At 38.6% G+C, this 22,640-nt stretch overlaps 1 protein-coding gene across 1 annotated transcript in view; it reads right to left on the bottom strand.

Moving 5' to 3' along the window:
- Window positions 1–308: 308 nt before the first annotated feature.
- Window positions 309–22,640, bottom strand: part of LOC135196909 (uncharacterized) — a 349,582-nt gene continuing 327,250 nt past the window's right edge. Inside the window, exon 7 of the mRNA XM_064223723.1 lies at window positions 309–5,462. Coding sequence (XP_064079793.1) covers window positions 5,250–5,462 — 213 coding nt within the window. The 3' untranslated portion in view covers window positions 309–5,249. The remainder of the gene's footprint in view (window positions 5,463–22,640) is intronic.

Genomic DNA, 22,640 nt, shown 5'->3' on the forward strand with positions numbered 1-22,640 from the left:
TCTCTAGTCCATTTACATAGTCCTTACACGTGTTATAATATTTATCATTACAAATAGTATCTGGCAGCAAGACCAGTTAAGAGAATTGATTGACATTAGTCTGGTCCCGATGGAGCTCTGGATAGAACATGGAAAGGGTATTCCTTGAGGATGAGACAGCGACTACGCTATAAAAATCTCTGCTAACTGCACTTCAGGCAATGCCTTTGCCTATTTATAGCATTCTTAATGAAATTACAAAATACTAATTCATGAAAGCCAGCTGACAAATAATTGAGGTTAATCCCTCGCCTAATAAAAGAAAATGGTTTTACTTGTAACTTTTATTATCACATTAATTGGAATACAAATATATTAGTGTTAAATGTCTAGATAAGTAGTATACAAAAGTTGACAATTACCATAGTTGGAATCCTGCCAATGAATGTTTTATGAGTTAATTACTTGTAAAATCTTTCCAAATTAAAAGCATTTTGATAGAAAAGCTGATATTGGTCCATCACTTAGAGTAAAAATAAAATGAATTCTTTTGAAAATGAACATCACCTCCGCTATTCAGCAAAAACAATTATCAAGACCTGACAAGAGCATGTAGTCCATTAAAAATGTAAAAAGTTTAAATACGTATATAATCTGTTACATTCATAAGTAAGTACTTCTCAAACTTCATTCAGCAATTTTTTTTACATACTTAAATTTTATGTGATACTTGGTCAAAAATATTAATTCCTCAAAGCTTTTAGTTTTCCTTCCTGGGCATACTTTTAAACTGTTTTGTTAGGTGATGGGTGGTTTTATTTTCATCTTTAGGGTTTCCCAAAGTTTGATGGTTCACTAACATACAGTACAATTAAATATGTATAGTTCAGTATGAAAAATAAATTCCAGAAATCTTGGGAAGAACGAACAAACTAGTGTAAACAGCAGTAGAATTGGTCACTCCTGACCATTCCAGAATTTATGAAAACATGACAGAGATAGAGATGGGCCCCAAAAAGTAGCAAAAGCCTTACAATAATGATAAGAAAGTAATAAGGTAATACTAGATGTGGTGAATGCATGTGATGGGCAAGGTTGACTGTGAATGCATGTGACAGGCAAGGTTCTCAGAGTCGATTAATCCTTACCTGCATGCATTTCTCTTTTAATGCTTTATTTATTCAGCTTTTTTTATTTGGGATAGGAGGTATAGTTAGGAAACAATCATTTCTTTCTTTTGTCTTTTCCGATAGGTATTTTCTCTGGTATTTCTTGTTACAAAGATAAAGCGGGTTTACTGCAAAGACGAAATTAATGGAGTAAGATTACTTGAACATGTGAAAACATTGGCCAATGTGCTGGAGGAGTAACATAAAAATTATAACTAATAACCATCTGCCTTTATGTAAAGGCCAACAACAAAAGCAATCTTGATAATGTAGCTATTAGAGGAAAAGTACAAATCAAGAAGGAAGATTAGTTACTAAACATTTTGTGAATCTTCAGAAGGATCTAACAACAGTACCATTGGTGAAGGATACCACGGAGACCCAAGTCAGGGATATTATTCTGCCACAATACCTATGTGAAGACAGCAGCAGGTGTAGTATTCAAAGGATGAGATAAATGTGTTAAGTATAAGTTCTGAGCCACTTGGAGGAAGCAACATGGAAAGCCTGCAGAAAATGAACTCCTAGGGGGCTGCTCTGCTTTATGTAGATAACCTAGCGTTGACGAGAGAATCTGAGGAACATGGACTGAAAATCATTGTAAGAAAAACAGCTTACAGGGGCTGCCTAGGTAATAGCAAGAGGTTTGATGCGACTGCTCAAGGAAAATGTGAGGAACTCGCTGCAATGTACTGGATGTAAAATTTATATGGAGTAAGACTTTTTAATGCCTGAATGACAGAAAAGTGGATAACTATGTTGTGGTATTAGGACAGGTCTTTGATGAGGTAGAAATTTTTTTTATAACTTTGGGGGACACCAAACTTAAGCAGAAATGAAAGGACAACAAAATAAAGATCATCAGCTTGGATGATAAAAGAAAAGACAGTTAAAACTAAACTGGTAAATATGAATATTCTGTACTTCTTTCTGTAACAGAAACATAGACAGAAAAGGTCTGAAAAGTTGTGACTAGAATGTTAAGATTCAGAGTCCCAAGAATCCTTCTTTCTCATCTAAACTACTAGCTCCACACAACTCTGCAGAAACAGCAGATTAGAGTCAAACACTTGACATGATACTCTGTGAAAGGCTACTTTCCTAAGAAATCAATGGAAGAAAAGAGGTATCCTCCTGAGAAATCAATGGGAGAAAAGAGTAGCCATGTCTATCCTTTTCAAAACCAGGTTAGCTAACAAGTTGGTAGTGTGGTGCAAGAGAAAAGTCAGGACCTTTCTCCCTAATACCAACAACCTCCTGAACACTGCCATCTTGTCATGAGACGAGAAACCTATTAAATGGAAAGTCTGCCAAAATGTTCAACCACAGGTTGAGCCACAAGGTAGCCTAGAAAGAAACCACAGCAACAGACTTTATGGCGCCCATTTCTGTAACCAAGAAGGAACAGTCTCCACAGAGGGAGTCATTTGTCAGTCTACAGACTGAAGAGCTCAGTACAAAAGTAGCAGTCTCTGCATCCTCTTGCATGTGATTGGCAGAAGAAGGAGCTTGCTCAATCTGCTGGACTTAAGGAAACCATCTGCTCCACAGATAAGGGTCATCCAAAACACCAAGGGCTAGCTGTGACCATGACAACCTGACCAACAGTCTTGCTTCAAAAGTACTGTTCAAGCTCAGCCTAAAGGGTTTCCACCAAAAGGAAGACATACCTGACCTCTGCTCCTTTGCTTGCTCCCATAAAGAATGAATGGAATTTTTCCTAAGGGAAGCCCCATGAGATCAAAGAGAGTAACTATCCAAACAATGTTTGAACTTTAACTCTCTCTTCCTGGCACCTCCCTTACTCAGTAACAACTTCAAAGTCAACAACAAAAGGTGGAAGGGAGACAACACCTGCATTCCTATCACCATTCTTCCTCCTCCTACCATACTACTCCCACTGAGAAGTCCAACCATCACCTAGTTGCACAGGAAAGTACAAATATGCAATTTAACCCTACAAAAGGAGCAGTACCTGTGAGGGTCAACTATTATGGAAGACAGGAAGTGCCCAAGCAGATAACCATAACTCTTGCAATAGCATGTTTTTTCTTCAAGGAAAAAATAATGAGGAAAAAATGAATTTCAGCAAAAAACCAACAAAATAGTGAAAGGAATTAATTCAGCTCATCATTAAGCACTCAACAACAGTAGGATGAGAGCAGGCCTAGCATGATGTCCACTCTCTGGCAGCTGAAGAAAAAGTGAATGGTGAATCCCCACTCACCCTGATAAACAGTTAATGACCACTCCAGCTTCCACTGATAATACTTTTTATATGAGGCAATGGTATGTAATTCACAGGAAAAAAAGAAACTTGACGTACCTCATAAAGTACATTATCTCCAGCTCTATGCATAAACTAGTTCTTATCCTTGCTTATAAAAGCCCTCCCAATACAAAACTGATAGAAAATTGAGGAAGACAAGAGTGCTTCACAGGTTGTCTGTCATCTACCCAACAAGCAAGCACAGGCTGTAACATGATGAAAATTGTTGGGACATGTCATGCCCAAGACAAAACAGCAGCCGAAGCCCCTTTTGTTCCCACACCAGTCTGCCTCTAGCATTCAGTTTGCCAGTACACTAGAAAGCGCTTGCTCACTAAAATAACAGCTGCAAAATGTGAATCCAATGATGATAGTAGCAATTCTAATACACAGTGAAAGCATGAAGTCCTTCCTCTCAGACAGAATAAATTTGTCAAGAAAATAATCTGCTAGTCGTGAATCACACTGAATATACAATTTAGGACCAAGAAAAAATTGTTAGAAGAGGGTGGAAAGTAAGATGGAAGACAGAATATAAAAGGTGCAGTAAAAGGAATGAAATGTGTTGCAGCTAGGGGCCAAAGACACCCAGCAAAGAACCTTAAATAATGCCTATAGTGCAACACATGAGGTGCACTAACTGCACTATCCACCTACAGGCCTGCTGGTACTATATCATTAAAATAAGCGCCTCAGTGGCGTGGTTGGTATGGTGTTTGCGTCCCACCTCGGTGGTCGCGGGTTCGATTCTCGGTCATTCCATTGAGGAGTGAGAGATGTGTATTTCTGGTGATAGAAGTTCACTCTCGACGTGGTTCGGAAGTCACGTAAAGCCGTTGGTCCCGTTGCTGAATAACCACTGGTTCCATGCAACGTAAAAGCAGTATACAAACAAACAATATATAATTAAAATAGGCAAAGAAATCTCTAGCACAGGTTGCCACAATCAATGATGAACACACAATTTTATTAAAGTGCTAAAAAAAAAAAAAAGGCTACCTTTGCTGTTATGCCCGTCTGCAAAAGTAGTTAACTGTGAACTGCAAGGATTTACCACTGAGGATAGATGATATCTGGGTAGAAGATATGAGCCAGAAAAGTTAGTCTTGATGGCAATTTGACACAACAAGAGTCCTTGAGCAAATATGAGGACTTTGGATAAAAAGCATGAAAGGAAAGGGACTTCCAGCCATTCACAAGCAGGAAGGGATGGTTGATAAGTTAAGAAGCAGGTATAATCTTAATATACAAATTACTGGAGAGGCTGCATTTGGTGAAGCGAATGCATCTGCCATATTTTCAGAATAACTACGCAAGATTGCAAATGACACAAACCAGGCCTTTTTTGGCAAAAGATTCCCAATACAACATATATCCACAAGCTAAACAAATTCCAGGCTTTATGACCCTGAAGAACAAGTTAACACTGGTACTAATTAGCAAGGTAGCCTAGCACTGTATGCTAAGCAAAGAATCCTCAAACTTTGGAAAAATAAAAAATCAAGTATCTTCTCTCATTACAGCATTGCAACATCAACACTGGGCCATGGCAGTGTTATTCACTGGTGGCTTCAATTTTCATCCCTAAAGTGAGAAATTACTTAGGAGAGAGTTCAGGTATTTCTGCCACCAAACATAACATTTTCTGCTCCAGGTGTTTCAGGACCTCATACCCTTACCAGGTATTCAAAATGAATTGTGGGGCAATTGATGCCGACCTTGGCAATGAAGTTATGGACTAACAAATATTTGAAAAATTTTCTACATACTGCTATATTAAAAGCTGGATGGAGATCATACCTAATACCTGTAGTAACTAATTCAGGTGAAAATTATACTATGCTGTTTGTTTCTTCACTTGATGGTAATTTTTGCAAAACAAATTCTTTGTATTTTTTATACTGTTGTTTGACATAATTATAAAGATACCAGACACAATATACAGCAAATGATATGAAACAAAAGATGATGAATCCTGCAAAAAAAAGCAGCACTTTAGTTGGAGTGTCAAAGCCTTTAACACCTGCCCTTTGGAACCACGCCACCTGGAAGAGAAACAAAGTTCAATTTTTCAACTAAGACATTATGATTTAATATATATATATATATATTATACAATAGTAACAGTAGCCTTCCTGTTCAAGATTTTATTTCTTTTTATAAATGGGTACGTATACTGTTCTCATAAGTGAATTTGCTATCTTCTGAATGATAAACCAATAAATTGCAATTACATTTTTGGATCTTAACATTACAACGGGCGTTTAAACTGATAAAGTAAAGGCAGTTTGAAACATCTAAACTTATAAGATACCCAGTAGTATACACACTTACTACAGTACATATCTGATAAAAGTAATACTCAATAGTTCCCCTAAGCTGCAAAGCTCAAGCATACTTTTTTAATCACAGTTTGTCAAGCGTCTGGTGAATAATTTATACATTTTTAACGTTTACAAACGTAAAAAAGGTTTTTAAAAAATTCACCGTAAATCAAAATATTTTTCGGTCGAGTTAAAGTTGACCGTTGAATTTTTTCTATTTATCGTGATTTATATGAAAATATTTCAAAACTGATAAAAGCTACAACCATAAATTATTTTTTGTTGTATTCAACATGAAATTGCACACATTTTCATATATAAAACTTTATGTAACAGCTAATATAAAACAGTGCAAACATTACGACAAAGTGATGAAAGAATTTCTGATATTTTCGGCAGAGTTACCGTGCATGGACATAAGGAAAAAGTGTTTTTCAAAAATTCACCGTAAATCGACATATTGTGCTAGAGACTTCCAATTTGTTGCAAAATGAAGGTAAATGATTGAATATTTACTAGACTGTAAGTGTTTAAGCTTAAAATTGCGTTTTTCTACCATTTCGGACAAGTCAAACTTGACCAAAGGTTGAAATTTTGGCACTTTCGTGATTTATAAGAAAATATTTCAAAACTGATAAAAACTACAACCATGGGTTGTTTTTTGTTGTATTTTACATGAAATTGCGCACATCTTCATATATAAAACTTTATGTAACGGCTAATATAAAACGGTGCAAAAATTACGACAGTGATGAAAGAATTTCTGAGATTTTCAGCAATTACCACACGCAGACATAAGGAAAAAGTGTTTTTCAAAAATTCACCATAAATCGAAATATTGTGCTAGAAACTTCCAATTTATTGCAAAATTAAGGTAAATGATTGAATATTACTAGAATGTAAGAGTTTTAGCTGACAATTGTATGTTGCGACCATTTCGGTCGAGTCAAAGTTGACTGAAGGTTGAAATTTTGGCACCGTGATTTTTATGAAAATATTTCAAAACTGATAAAAGCTACAACCATGAGTTATTTTTTGTTGTATTCTACAAGATATTGCACACATTTTTGTATATAAAACTTTATGTAACAGCTAATATAAAACAGTGCAAATATTACGACAAAGTGACGAAAAAATTTCTGAGATTTTCAGAATTGTTACCGTGCGCACATAAGGAAAAAATGTTTTTCAAAAATTCACCATAAATCAAAATATTGTTCTAGAGTTTTTCAATTTGTTGCAAAATGAAGGTAAATGATTGAATATTACTAGAATGTAAGGGGTTTAGCTTACAATTGGGTATTTCGACCATTTCAGTAGAGTCAAAGTTGACTGAAGGTTGAAATTTTGGCACTTATCGTGATTTATATGAAAATATTTCAAAACTGATGAAAGCTACAACTATGGGTTGTTTTTTGTCGTATTCTACATGAAATTGCACACATTTTCATATATAAAACTTTATGTAACAGCTGATATAAAACGGCGCAAAAATTATGATGAGACGAAAGAATTTCCGAGATTTTCAGTCAAGTTACCGCGCAAACATAAGGAAAATTTTTTTTTTCAAAAATTTACTATAAATCGAAATATTGTGCTAGAGAATTCCAATTTGTTGCAAAATGAAGGTAAATGATTGAATATTACTAGAATGTAAGAGATTTAGCTTACAATTTCATTTTTTGACCATTTTGGTCAAGTCAAAGTTGACCAAAGGTTGAAGTTTTGGCACTTATCATGATTTATATGAAAATATTTCAAAATTGATAAAAGTTACAACCATGGGTTGTTTTTTGTTGTATTCTATATGACATTGTGCACATTTTCATATACAAAACTCTATGTAACGGCTAATATAAAATGGTGCAAAAATTACGACAAAGTGACAAAAGGATTTTTGAGTTGCGTCGCTGGTGCTTTTTAGTGTGAGAAGAAAGAAATTCGCGCATGCGTGCCTGGGTAATGCTTGTAAACAAAACAAGAGCTTGATCCGTGAACTCCTAGCATCCCTCAAGGTGCGTGATTTCAAATTTTTCGCAAACTAAGCCTATAACTATTTTTCCGCGAATATTTAAAAAAAACATTTTGTAGTCGATGTACCGTACGTCCGATTAGCACCCGACAGACAATTTTAGTTGACGTATAATACGTCCAATAGGCATTTAACGGTTAACCCTTTAACGCTGATTGGATGTATTAAACGTCGACGAAAATTGTCTGTCAGGTGTCAAACCGACGTATGGTACGTCAACAAAAAAAAGTTTCTAAAAAATTTGCGGAAAAATATTTATAGGCCTACTAGGCGAAAACTTTTGAATCACTCGCCTTGGGGGATGCTGGGAGCTCATGGATCAAGCTGCTGTTTTGTTTACAATCGTTACCCAGGCGCGCAAGCGCGAATTTCTTTCTTCTCGCACTAAAAAGCATCAGTGACATATCTCAGAAATTATTTTGTCACTTTGACATAATTTTTGCACAATTTTATATCAGCCGTTCCAGATTATTATGTATGGAAATGTGCGCAATTTCATGTAGAATACAACAAAAAAATACGCATGGTTATAGCTTCTATCAGTTTAGAAATATTTTCATATAAATAACGATAAGTGCTAAAATTTCAACCTTCAGTCAACTTTGACTCTATCGAAATGGTCGAAAAACGCAATTGTAAGCTAAAACTCTTATATTCTAGTAATATTCAATAATTTACCTTCATTTTGCAACAAATTGGAAGTCTCTAGCACAATATTTTGATTTATGGTGAATTCATGAAAATAAACTTTTTCCTTACGTCCGCGCGGTAACTCTTCCGAAAAAATCATAAATTTTTTCATCCGATTGTCGTAATGTTTGCACCATTTTAAATTAGCCGTTACATAAAGTTTTATATATGGAAATGTGTGCAATTTCATGTAGAATACAACAATAAACAACCCATGGTTGTAGCTTTTATCAGTTTTGAAATATTTTCATATAAATAACGATGTGCCAAAATTTCAACCTTCGGTCCACTTTGACTCTACTGAAATGGTAAAAAAAAGTAATTGTAAGCTAAAACTATTACATTCTAGTAATATTCAATCACCTTTATTTTGCAACAAATAGGAAGTCTCTAGCACCTTTTTGGAGTCATCTTTCTTCCGTCGGATCGGCGTCGTAACCCTAGAACATGTGTTGTAGGCCTGGAAATATAATTAACTGGGGTGTTTTTGTAGGGCTTGGAACGGATTAGGCATTTTACATGTAAAATGCGGTTCAAGATACGAAAAACTCATGATACGAAGGCCGCCTCGGAACGGATTAATTTCGTATCTCGAGGTAACACTGTATATCAAGTAATGTGACAGGAGGGGGAGTGTGTTGCCCACACCAGATCAGACAATTTCTCTCTCTCTCTCTCTTTTACTGAGATGAGAGAATTTCTATGGTACATGTGTATATGTTTATTAATATTTTTGCATAATATTAATAATAATATAACTATTTTCAAGATTTATATGTGATAGTATTTTAAAGAAATACAATGATATATCCATTTCACTCTTAAATAAGGATAACCCTCTCTCTCTCTCTTGCCACACAAGATAACATGTTTTAGTGGTAACTCTCGCCCTCTGTTTGGACTGGAAGTGTATGTATATGTATATCTTTATGGCCATTACTACATTTTATGGTAAAATAATAATATACACTGCTAGTTTTCAAATAATATTACGTTTAATGAGATTAAACAAGAACAATAAGAATCTCTCTCTCTCTTACTTACGTATGGTTATTTGTTTTGTAGTATAAATAAATGATTTACCTTATAACTAATTTTCAAATATTAATAAGATTAATAAAAAAAATAGCGATTCCCAGTCTTTTTATCCACTTGGAGGAAGGTGGGCAGGGGAGTAAATGGCAGTTCGATAGACGAAGTGGCAGAGGGGAAGGAGTTGGAGTCTAGGAGCTAGGAGTTATTTTCTCTCTCTCTCTCTCTCTCTCTCTCTCTCTCTCTCTCTCTCTCTCTCTCTCTCTCTCTCTCTCTCTCTCTCCTTTATTATTCTGTGTCTCAGAAATAATTCATAATAATTTCACTCCTGATAGTCAGATATATGATGTTGCCATTCAATGGTCTATCTGTTATTGGCTGTAGGTACCGTATATACTCGCATAACATGCGATCTGGCATATCATGAGACCTGCAAATTTTCACCCTAAAATTATCTTACCACGTATCTCACGTATCATGAGAGTTAAATTTACGAGACCAAAATTTAACAATAGGCTAACCTCTTTTCCTCTTCTTTATCTATTCCATTTTTTAGCTAGGCCACTCCTTTTCCTCCATCTTTTAATCTATCCCATCTTCTAGTTTTCCTCCATCTCTTAATCCATCCCATCTTCTAGTACAGTTTAAAAAAGTAAAAGAGAATGCAAAAAGTATTGGTAGTAATGATATACTTGTTTGGAAAACGCATTCTACAGCCAGAAACAGCTGATGTGCTGTGAACAACCAATCCAACAAAAACAGCCTTTTTGCTTGCATTTCAACCATCGTATGATAGTAAAAAAATTACCTTATTTATGTTACAAATGATGTTAATGAGAATAGGACTGATATATTTTTACATTACAGGTAGTAGTCGACTTACTACCGCAATTGGTTATGAACAATATGTCATAAACAGATTTGGCCGTAAGGATATCATACTAGCGTAGCCTACACTAGGGCAATCAGTATACCATTTTCACATATAGGGTAGCCTAGCCTACACTACATAGCATACTTTATACATATTTGGCATACTAATTATTAATTTCAGCCAATTCTCTAGGTTCAATGCACACTGGCTTATGATGATTCAGTACAAAGAGAAATTGAGTAACGTTTAACAAGTTAGCCTCGCCTATACGATGATGATGATATCGTAGTACATATATTGTATATATACGAATACAGTAGCCTAGCCATCAGTATACTGTATACTACATATGCAATATAATTTAGTAATTTATTAATAAAAGCCAATTTTGGACTTTCAATGCATTCTGACTATGACATATCAGTGGGAAAAAGAACACGAAACGGGAATCAGTTCAGATTCGGACCGACATCGGCATACCTAGTTGAGAGATGTCAGGCTGCTGACAACTACGTATATTTACGAAATAAATACACAATGACTATGCATCTTTTCTGATTCTTTTAAAAAGTTATAGATGACAGTATCGAATAATATTGTATGTATTCTCATATTATTGTGCCATTAAATACTATCAAAGCAGTCAGTGTTTTGGTTTGGAAATGAGCTGATGGCGAATACGAGTTTATTTTTCCGTATTTAACTCATTTCGGAGCGAATGGTCTTTCTTCTAGTTAGCGTAAAATATCTAGATACTCTAGTTGTATGAGACAAAGTAATTTGTCGTTATATGACGTGTCTTTAAGTCAAAATATGAATTTGAACCGTCTCATGAACTTAAGCATTTTTTCGTTAACAGATTGCGTTGTGGGCATGTGTATTGTGTAAAAATATTACCCGATTCCGTTAGCTATTTTCACTTCATTTCATCGTAGTACAAACTTTACAGTTATGTTACTTATCTTTTATCGGCATGAAAACAGCAGTAAAATGTGTTCTTTCAAGACCTAAGTTTTGATTAATATAATTTTCTCTCAATTTTATCTACGGTTGTTTGATGGCATAAGTTTACTGGAGTTATATTCTTGTTGCCGATGCACGATATAGTATTATACTCGCTGTGGATAAAAGATTGGCAAGGGCATACACTGCTAAATTTAATCTGTAAATTTTAGGCAAGTTGAGGAAAGAATGTTGATATGCTAACGACTATCATCGTGCATCGGCAATGTAGATGAAACTTTCGCAAACTTCGGTATAGTACCATCAAACTCGACCGTAAACAAAATTTGAGAAATGTGTTTTAATTCAATAGTATTGGGCATGAAAATAACACATTTTACTGTTTGCACTCCAATAAAAGATAAATACGTAAAGCTTGTAGTATTCTGTTGAGATAAAGTGAAAATATCGAACAGAATGTTGATTTCTGTTTACGCAATAAACATGCCCTCAGCGCCATCTACAAACGAAAAAATAACTAAATTTTGTTCAGAAACAATATGTTTTCAAGTGACATTTCCACTTGAAAACACTTTGTATAATGCAAAATAACCTTGTCTCATATAAACAGAGTATCTCGAGATTCATTTGCGCTAACTAGAGGCAAGAAAGTTGCTTTGATTTGAGTTCAACACAGCAAAACAAACCTACTCCACAATCACCCTCAGCTGATTTCCAAAACATAACATTGATTGCTATGTTTGTATTTTATAATAAAAACAAATAGTAATATGAAAATGCATATATTATTGGATGCAGTGAAGTAAAACAAGACTTTTTAAAATATCCATGGAAAAGATATTTTGTTTGTATTCTATCACACTAATATATGATTATTACATACTTGAATTTTATATCTCATGTAAGATGCGACCCCCTTATAATTAGCTCCAAAAATACCAAATTTGTAACTAATTTGTATTTTTCATAACTAACAAACCTGAGGTCTTAACAGGTAAAGGCCCACCTCGAACCACCCCTCTAGCAGTCTAAACTGGGTTAGAAATATAACTGGTGGGTTACAGGTAGCCGTGGGCATTCTGGGTATACATGCCCCGTGACCTGGTTTAGATGCCAATAGTCCCTGGATCTCACAAGTGTAATTTTAATTCTACCGGTTTCCAGCTTGGCGCTAGTAAATCCTCATGTTAAGACCTCAGGTTTGTTAGTTATGAAAAATACAAATTAGTTACAAATTTGGTATTTGTTCATATACGGAACAAACCTTCGGTCTTAACATTAGGATAGACTTACTTATTGGAGGGAGGTAAGTCTCTACAACTGACTGGGAGTTTGCCACCTTATCCATTTCCGAATATATAGGGAAATTCTAAGAGAATGGACAATGAACCTAGAACCAAAGATATAAGCGGATCTATAGGTTTTCCCCCACTTGGGTGTAGATACCATTCTATTGTTTACTCTTGTCCCTTGCAACTGGATCCACCTTCACCCCTCTTTTCCCTATTATCTAGAGGGGTGTGTTGCTACTGAAAAGTATATCATAACCTAAGATAGCTTCACAGTATGGCTGACCACCTCACCTGCACCTAGTCCGTTCCAGCACATGACGGTACTCTCCTTCATATTGCCCGTAGTTAAAGGAGTAGGAAGAAAGTAGTAAAGAAAAAAGACCAGTCATCCCATTAATTCTACTTTCATACCTTCATCTTAAACTAGACGCAAACTGACCCGCCAGGGGCACTGGATGAGCTATATCACTTGTTGGGCCGCCACTACTGGACTCAAGGAAAAAGTGTCCAAGGATCTATGGGGCAACGTCTTTCAAATTAAATGAGGTGAAAGTTGTTTGGCGTTTCCACACACCAGCTTTCAGAATTCTATCCACAGACATGTTCTTCTTAAATGCCAGAGAAGCACTCAAGCCCCTGATGTCATGAGCTCTAGCTCCCACCTGGCTATCTGACCCTCTGTCTTCTGCCATATAAGCATCTCTGATCGTCTCCCTTAGCCAAAACGATATTGTATTCCTAGACACTTCCTTCTTATTCCGTCCTGTACTTACGAACAACTTCCGGCACCCCGGCCTGAGGTGCCTTGTCTCTTTAAGTACTCCCTTAGTGCCCTGACGGGGCACAGGAGCATCTCATCTCTGTCATTGTCTACAAAGTCTGCCAAGGAAGGTATGGTAAAGGAGTCGAATCTGCCGCCTACTATTGTTGGGTTTTGGGTCTTGGCCACGAATTCTGGGACAAACTCAAATACCATTGACCTCCAACCTCTCGAGTGCTTTATGAGATATGATAGGCCATGTAGCTCCCCCACCCTTTTGGTTGAAGCCAGGGCCAATAAGAAGACTGTCTTCAGGGTCAGGCTCCTATCCGTGGACTGCCTTAGTGGTTCGTAGGGGGGTTTTGTCAGACTACTCAGTACCCTGGTCAGATCCCAATCTGGGGCTTTTAGCTCCTTTGGTGGGCATGACTGTTCAAAGCTCCTCATCAGCATGGCCAACTCCCATGAAGACGAAATGTCCACTCCTTTCATTCGTAAGACTGAGGCTAGAGCCGCCCTGTACCCCTTCACTGCAGATACAGACATATGCTTTTCTGTTCTGAGATATATCAGAAAGTCTGCTAACTGCTGAATAGTGGTATCGAGTGGAGACAAGTACCCTCTACGACACCAATCACAGTATGCTGACCACTTTCCTTGGTATACCGTCGCAGATGATTTTCTGATATTTCCTGCCATCTGAGTTGCTGCTTTCTGCGAAAACCCTCTCGCTCGGAGGAGATACTTGACAGTCTCCACCCATGTAGCGATAGGGACTTCACCGACTGGTGGTACCTCTCCATGTGCGGCTGACACAGTAGATTGCTCCATGGGGGTAACCCTCTCGGCACATCTACTAGGAGTTCCAGTAGGTCTGGAAACCACTCTGCTTTTGGCCATAACGGGGCTACCAGGGTCATCTTGAGGTTCTGAGACCGCATTACCCTGTTCAGAACCTGATGGATTAGACAAAATGGAGGAAATGCGTACACGTCCAGATTGTCCCAGGGGTGTTGTAGCGAATCTTCTGCTACTGCCTCTGCGTCTGGGACTACTGAACAATACACTTCCAACTTTTTGTTGTACCTGGTTGCGAATAGGTCTATGATCGGTCCTTCCCACAACATGAGCATCCTGTCCACTACCTGTTGGTGCAGGGACCACTCCGTTCCCAGAATCTGATCCCTGTGGCTCAACTTGTCGGCCACTATGTTTCTTTTTCCCGGAATATACCTGGCCCTGATGTCTACCAGGTTCTCTATAGCCCACTGGTGAAGTTGAACTGTCATCACATGTAACTGCCGAGAAACTAGGCCTCCTTGCTTGTTTATATAAGCTACTACTGTGGTGTTGTCTGACATCAATACCACTGAGTGTCCCTTTACTCTCTCCCTGAATTCCTGTAGAGCTAGAAACGCTGCTTTTAACTCCAGCACGTTTATATGGAGTTCTCTGTCCTTGCAACTCCATTTTGCTGACACCATCAACTCCTCCATATGGGCTCCCTAGCCTTCTAGTGACGCATCCGAGAACAGTAAGAGGTCTGGAGAGGATTGTTGAAGGGGGACACCCACTGTCAGATTGTCGTCGTTCACCCACCACAGCAAGTCTTTCCTCACTTCTGCCGACAAGGGAATTTGCTCGTACGGGTGATCTACTATTGGTGACCAAAACTCCTTCATCCTCCATTGTAGGGACCGAAGGTGTAGCCTTCCTTGTGGTACTAGCTTCTCCAGGGAGGTTAGGATTCCCAGCACCACCTGCCACTGTCTTGCTGGCTGTGTCTGTTTTCCCAGAAAGGCATTCACCACTTGTTTGCATTTCTCTATTCTTTGGTCTGTCGGGAATACTTTGGCTTGTGTTGTGTCTATAACCATTCCCAGATACTCCAAACGTTGACTTGGATCCAACTGCGACTTTTCCTGATTTACCACAATACCTAGGCTGTGACAAAGCTGCAGGAGGATTGCCCTGTCCCTGAGTAATTTCTCCCTGGACTTTGCTATCACCAGCCAATCGTCCAGGTATCTTATTAGCCTGATCCCCTGAGCATGCGCCCACGTCGACACGAGAGTGAACACTCTTGTAAAAACTTGAGGAGACGTCAATCCGAAGCACAGGACCTTGAATTCGAAAGCTTTCCCTGCAAGACTGAAGCGGAGAAATTTCCTTGAAGACTGATGGACTGGTATCTGAAAGTATGTGTCCTTTAGATCGACTGTCAGCATAAAGTCTCCGATCCTGACTGCTTGTAGAACCGTTTTTGGAGTTTACATCTTGAAACTGGTTTTCCTTATAAACAGATTCAGCATTGACAGGTCTATTACTGTCCTCCACTCCCCGTTGGCTTTGGGTACCAGGAAAATCCTGCTGTAGAAGCCTTTTGACGGACTGCATACTTGTTGCACAGTTCCTTTTTCCATCATCTTCTTCACTTCGTCCTGAAGAATAGTGGCCTTCTGAGATTTGTGGGCATAAGCGACGTGGGGTAATGGCTGATCTGTCAGGGGCGGGGTTACCCCGAACGGGATCAAATACCCGATCCTGAGAACATCCACCACCCACTGCTCTGCCCCTAGCTCCTGCCATACCTTCCAGTGATTTGCCAGGCAACCCCCCACTGGTGTGGCCGAGTGATGGGAGGCGCCCATCCTATCTTCTTGAGCCTCTCCCTCTTCCCCTATTGCCCCTTCCTCTGTTGTTTCTATTGTGAAAGGGCCGATGAGTTAGCCTCTTTGGGGAAGAGGGTTTTGTGACTCAATTAGGGATGTTATGTCTCACTGTCTTCTTTCAAGACATTTGCTGCTGTCTTCCCTCCAAAGGAGTAGCTTGACTGTTAGAAGTTTTCCTAACTGCCTGTTGCACCAACCTATCGTTAGTGTCCATCCTTCTTCTATCTATTGCCTCTTCCAGTATGACCTCTGGCAACAGCAGTTGCGATTCCAATATATCCCCATTCCTCATTGCTAACAGGGAATCCCAATCCACATTGCGGCTTAGTCTAGCCAACGCTGCATCTCTCCTCATTAGCAGGATATTTGCCCAAACACTGGCACTTACGTTTGTCAGGTACGCAATCGCCTTGGAACCTGACTTGTAGTAATCTAATGAACAATGGTTCATCCACTACTTTTCTTGTTACTTCCGAGGATGCGACCAAAGGTCTAACCAAGAAGCAGCCTGAAAGACAGAAGAAGCTGTTGCTTCTAACGTAGCAGCCTCTTGGTACGTCATCGAAGGGCACTCCATTTTAACCTGATCCAAGGTTAATCCAGGCCTTAATCTTACAACATTAGGGTTCACTTGTCTAGACAGCAAAGGGACCTTCGGTGTCGTATAATATTTCCTTTGCTTTATCATTGGAGGGGGAATAAATTTAAATGATCTATTAGATCATAAGGAATTATCCCTTCCTGCAATCTTTACGTTTACGTGTTGCAAGACCGACTCCGCATGACTCGAACAAGGCAATTCATACGACACCTTGGTATCCCTTTTTAATCCAAATGCCATGTCAATTCCAGGCGGAAGCATACTGGCCGGTGTTTCTGTCTTCTCCGAAAGGTTATTGAATTGACGAATCAAATCAATCACCTCTGCATACGAGGCCAGAAACTCTTGGTTTTCTCCTTCCTCCGGCTCTAATGTACCATTCTCCGTCACAAGGGATGTTGTCTCGCCCCTATCTTCTGACAGACGGCCCGGAATTCCACGGCCGCCTGCCCCTACGGCCGCGGTCTCTTTGATCTTTGCTGGCCGCTGTTGGCTCGATCCCGGATAGTCAGCAGGGGAACGAGAACGCCTCACTCTTTCTCTGCTCACGGATCTAGAGCGAGAATCTCGTCTAGATCTCCAAGATGAAGGCTCCCTTACGACAGATATAACTTCGTCTCTATTAGTATTGGCATCGTTTATGAGCGTCGCAGAACTCGGCCTCGACCTTTCATCCAGACGGACACTGCCTTCCACGAACGTATCCGCCGAGGTTGCCAACTCCATATTTTTCGTACTTTTAATAGGAGCCTTATCGTCCTTCGTACGTATTTTGAACGGCCTTACGGGCGAAACTGGGAACTGCATTCTATCCTCTGCTGCACCTTTCGCCGCCAACGTCGATTTTACCAGCGGTATCGTAGTTTTTGCGATCCGAACTGGCAACTCCACATCGGCCGCTAGTCCGTCGGCCGTCGCCTCTCTCGCTTGTTCGGATTCTTGCGAACGGCTTAGTCTGCTAACCTTGTGCTTAATAGCCACTGACTTCCCGACCTTCCTGCTGACTTGGATATGACAGTCTTGGTCCGAAGATGAGGAAGAATTGATTCTTCTCCTCTTAGCCCGAGGATCCGCCAGGAACTCCCGAATCCTCCTCCAACGCTTGACTGGCGCTCGCCGTGACGTTATCGGACTTAGCGACGACGCACAACTAGAGGAAGAAGACGAAGAAGGCGAATCACACTTTTTCTTTTTGTCTCTCTTATTCATTCTCTTCTCTATATCCTGTAATTTCTGCATTACAGTTTGCATTGACGGGTCAGAAGGCGTATTAGCGTCTGGGTGCAGCGAAATAGGCCGAGAAGCAGTCTGTGACGTCATCACGCCTGCCATATCGATGTGTGATGTATGTTGTGACGTCATCCCTCTCGTAGGGAGAGACCAAGAGGTTTCTGCTGGCAACCGCACGTTTGCTGCCAAACTACCTCCCACGTTCTGCATCGCTGTAAACTCTGAGTTTGATGGTGAAGCCGTGGCATTAATTCCCATAAATTGCAAGCCCGGGGGATAAGGAACATTCAGCGCTGCCAGACCCTGCTGGAACCGTGACGCCATATAATGCGCAAGCAGACCATCCAAGGTTGGTACGCCTGGTAGGCCTAGCGCTGACCACGTACCATCCAACCTATGCGCTTGAGGAGCAGGAGCCTGGAACAAAGATGGCAGATCTCCCCCTCTACTTGCTGGGAACAAAGGAGAGTGCATATTATTCATAAAATTACCCAAGGCCCCTCCTGACGTTTCTGATACTGAACCGCTAGGAGAAACCGAAGGGGTATGAGACAAATCAAAAGCAGGTGGAGAAACATATGGAGCAGCCTGGTTTACTGCCGATACAAAAGAAGCCGGTAAGGTTTGGTCATCCAAAGATGGCGTCACCACCTTCCTTTTGTATTGTCTCATAGAACTTCTTCCACTGTTCCACCGACCAACCGCGACAAACAGAACATGGATTAGTAATCGTACATACGTTTTCCCTGCACCTACTACACGTTGGATGAGGATCCGTCGACACCGAAGTTAGGAACCTAGAACATGGAAAGCCACTGACTCCTGGGCATTTCCTTTGTCTCCTCTTCGAAACGGTAGACGATCCCGATGTTGAGGCAAAATTCTCCATCATACCACTTATACACACGTTCCTCACACTGAGCACACTCGTAGAAAGAAAAGGTAATAAGAAATGAAAAATGAAATGGATAAAGAACGGGCAAACTGAAAAACCGGCTTTAAATCAGATAGACAGTAACACGTCTTATCTTAAAGGCGGTAGGAAAATAACTGGTGGGTCACAGGTAGCCGTGGGCATTCTGGGTATACATGCCCCGTGACCTGGTATAAATGCCAATAGTCCCTGGATCTCACAAGTGTAATTTTAATTCTACCGGTTTCCAGCTTGGCGCTAGTAAATCCTAATGTTAAGACCGAAGGTTTGTTCCGTATATGAACAATTAGGGCTTCAAAAGTCGCATGAAATGCGAGTATATGTGGTACATATTTTTAATGGTAAAATGTTTAAGATGACTTTGAAATTATATTAATAATATAACCTCAAAAGATTAATACAGTAATAGGTTAGTAATTTTGGGTATATTTGAAGTAGGATGTTATTTAAGGTATAAATTTGGTATCTGAACTTTCAAGATAGGCAGTTATAAACATGATTAGTTGTGGCTTTAACTATTCACGGGGGTGTCTGGTACACATCCCCCGCGAATAAGAGGGGGGGGGGGGGGAACACTGTACTTGTTAGATATAAAGGCACTAGAGGCTCTGTTATCCGGAATTGGTGCCGTAAAAATACCTTAAACTGCCTTATTGTTTTAATGAATATTTTTGAAGACAGCCATAAAACCGATTTGCCACTAAGCGATTGCACTGTTAAATGCGGGCCACCTGTGTATATGTATGTCTGTATGTATACAGGCAGTCGGCTTACGACCTTCCGAGGTTACGACGCTTGTCAATAGACGTTATTTCCAGGGTTACGACGCATGTTCCAGGGTTACGACGCCTACAACGCTCATCTGGGAGATGAAATAGGACACCAAAAATGCAAAATAATCAATATTTGAAGGTTTTTTTGATGAAAAATGCCATAAGAATGCAGTTTACATAGTTTCAATGCACCCAAAGCATTAAAGTAAGTTTCTTTGGATTTTTGACGATGTTCTGGCTTACGACGGTTTTCGGCTTACGACGCGTCTAAGAACGGAACCCCAGTCGTATCCCGGGAACTGCCTGTGTATGTGTGTGTGTGTGTGTGTGTGTTGTGTGTGTGTATATATATATATATATATATATATATATATATATATATATATATATATATATATATATATATATATATATACATACACAGGCGGCCTGCGGTTAACAGCGCAATCACTCAACGGCGAATCGGTTTTACGGCGGTCATCAAAAATATTCATTAAAAAAATAAGGCATTTTAAAGGTATCTTTACGGCACAATTTTCAGTTAACAGCTTCGCTAGCGCCGTTGTCTAACGAGTTCATACATTTGTAGAAATGCCGTTCAGACTATAAAGGTTATGCAAATTATATTAACAAATTTTATGGAGAGTTATTACGTAGGTATTAGGGTAAAATATATGCCTCTGACGCTTTGTTTCTATGCCGAAAAATATCGAGTTCATAAGTGCAAATTTAGCTATGGATGTGTCGATTTATAAATGTTCATGCTTTTGTTTAAAATGTGTATGAAAATGTATTACGTGAAAGGTATTTTTATTTCTGTACAGATATATGATACAAAGGCAGCTTTTGAAACTGCCCTTCACATTATCAAATACGATGTTTTTTCATGTTTTTACTTGTAAGCCGCCGCCTGCCGCTCTTCCAAAAATATAGATTTAAAAAAAGTGCAAATTAACGATCGATGTGTTGATTTTATAAATGTTTATGCTTTTATATTTAAAATGTGTATGAAAATGTATTATGAATAGGGTATTTCTATTTCTGTGCAGAAATATGATAAAAAGGCAGCTTTTGAAACTGCCCTTCAAGTTATCGACTATGATGTTTTTTCAAGTTCGTTCTTGTATGCCGCCGTCTGCCGCTCTTCCAAAAATATAGAGTTAAAAAGAGTGCAAATTTAGCAATCAATGTGTCGATTTTTTAAATGTTTATGCTTTTATGTTTAAAATGTGTATGAAAATATATTACGTAAAGGTATTTTCATTTTTGTACAGAAATAAGATACATATTAAGGCAGCCTTTGTAACTATGCTCCACGTTGTCGGGGGATGTTTTTTCATGTTCGTTCTTGTCCACCAGTTCCGAAAAATGCATTGTGTTATTTTATTAATTATGCATCTCTTCCATAAATCCTTTAAAAAGTTATACATTATTTCACTGTATCCAAGAATATTGTACTACAGCAAATTTAAGCCCGTATTCCGCGGAGCGGCCAATGTTGTAGTTTGAAATCAGCTGATGAATACGAGTTTGTTTCATCATAACGCAATTCTGAGCGAATGCTCTTGCTTCTAGTTAGCATAAACGAATATCTAGATACTTGACTTATAAGAGACAAAGTTATTTTTTCCTTATACAGCATGTTTTTAGGTGGAAATATTTATTGAATATGTCTCGTTGTGAATGTGAACTACTTTTTTTTTTCGTTAACATATTACGTTGGTGGCATGTTTATTGCGTAAAAAATTACGTGATTCCATTCGCAATAATCCTTTATATCATTGTAATACGAACTTTACGTTATTTATCTTATATCGGCGTGAAACCAACAGTAAAATGTGTACTTTCAAGCACAGTAGTTTTGATTAAATGATTTTTATCCCAAATTTTATCTACGGTTGTGTTTGATGGCATACGTTTACTGCAGTTTTATCCTTGTTGCCGATGTACGATAATAGTCATTAGCAGCTTGAACAGTTTTCTCAGCTTCAGTTACAACTAGGTTTAAATTTAACAGTATATTTCCCGATTGATCTTTAATCTATATTGATCTCTGATCTATAGCGAATAAAAGTTTATTACATTAAGAATATCTCAGTTCTATTCTATACATAACGCCATTTATAACAACTACGGTAATGTTGTACTGTAGTACGATGATTGAAATACAAGCCAAATGGATGTTATCCAGTTAGGTTGTACTTAGAAAAAAAAAAAAAAAGTCTTTTCTCGTTCGGTTGTTCATGGCTGTACACGTTCACGCAAAGAGTATAGCGTTAAAACCATACTTTCATCATTCTCTTTTGCTGTTATTGAACTTATGTAACTAGAAGATGGATAAAGTTAGGCCATTGTAATTTGATCTCTCATAAAATCGGACTATCGTAAGACTTTAATGATCGTAACCTGAACACTACAGCTACCTGTAAAATGTATAAACTTTATTATATCTTTACATACTCTAGAAACCCAAAGTACTGTACAGTAAATTCTATAGTACTATACTGCATAAATATAATTTTACTTATTGCGCCGTTGTGGGATTACGGCGCCTTTGACTGGTCTAGAGTTTCGAAAGAAGGTGTGTGGTGGCCGTAGGCTTTAAAATCGCTCAGCGTCGAAAATCGCTTGGTGTCGGCGGCCAGGAACGGAACCCCTACCGCTAACTGAGGGCCGCCATTATGTATATATGTATGTATGTATGTGTGTGTGTGTATATATATATATATATATATATATATATATATATATATATATATATATATATATATACATATATAATTGCTGATATATATATATATATATATATATATATATATATATATATATATATTATATACGAGGTCCATTCAAAAGTACCCGACCTTGGTCCATAAAGAAAAAAAAATTGCACATTTGAAATTTTTTATTCAATCACCTTCAAAGTACTCCCCTTGGGAGTGCACACACTTTTCCCACCGGTGCTGCCACTGCTGGTAACATCTCTGGAATGTTGACATTGGGATGCTGTAAAGCTCTGCTGTCTTTTTTCTCATAATTTCCTCTC

Source organism: Macrobrachium nipponense, chromosome 18 (assembly GCF_015104395.2).
Source record: "Macrobrachium nipponense isolate FS-2020 chromosome 18, ASM1510439v2, whole genome shotgun sequence".
NCBI classification, from domain to species: Eukaryota; Metazoa; Arthropoda; class Malacostraca; order Decapoda; family Palaemonidae; genus Macrobrachium; species Macrobrachium nipponense.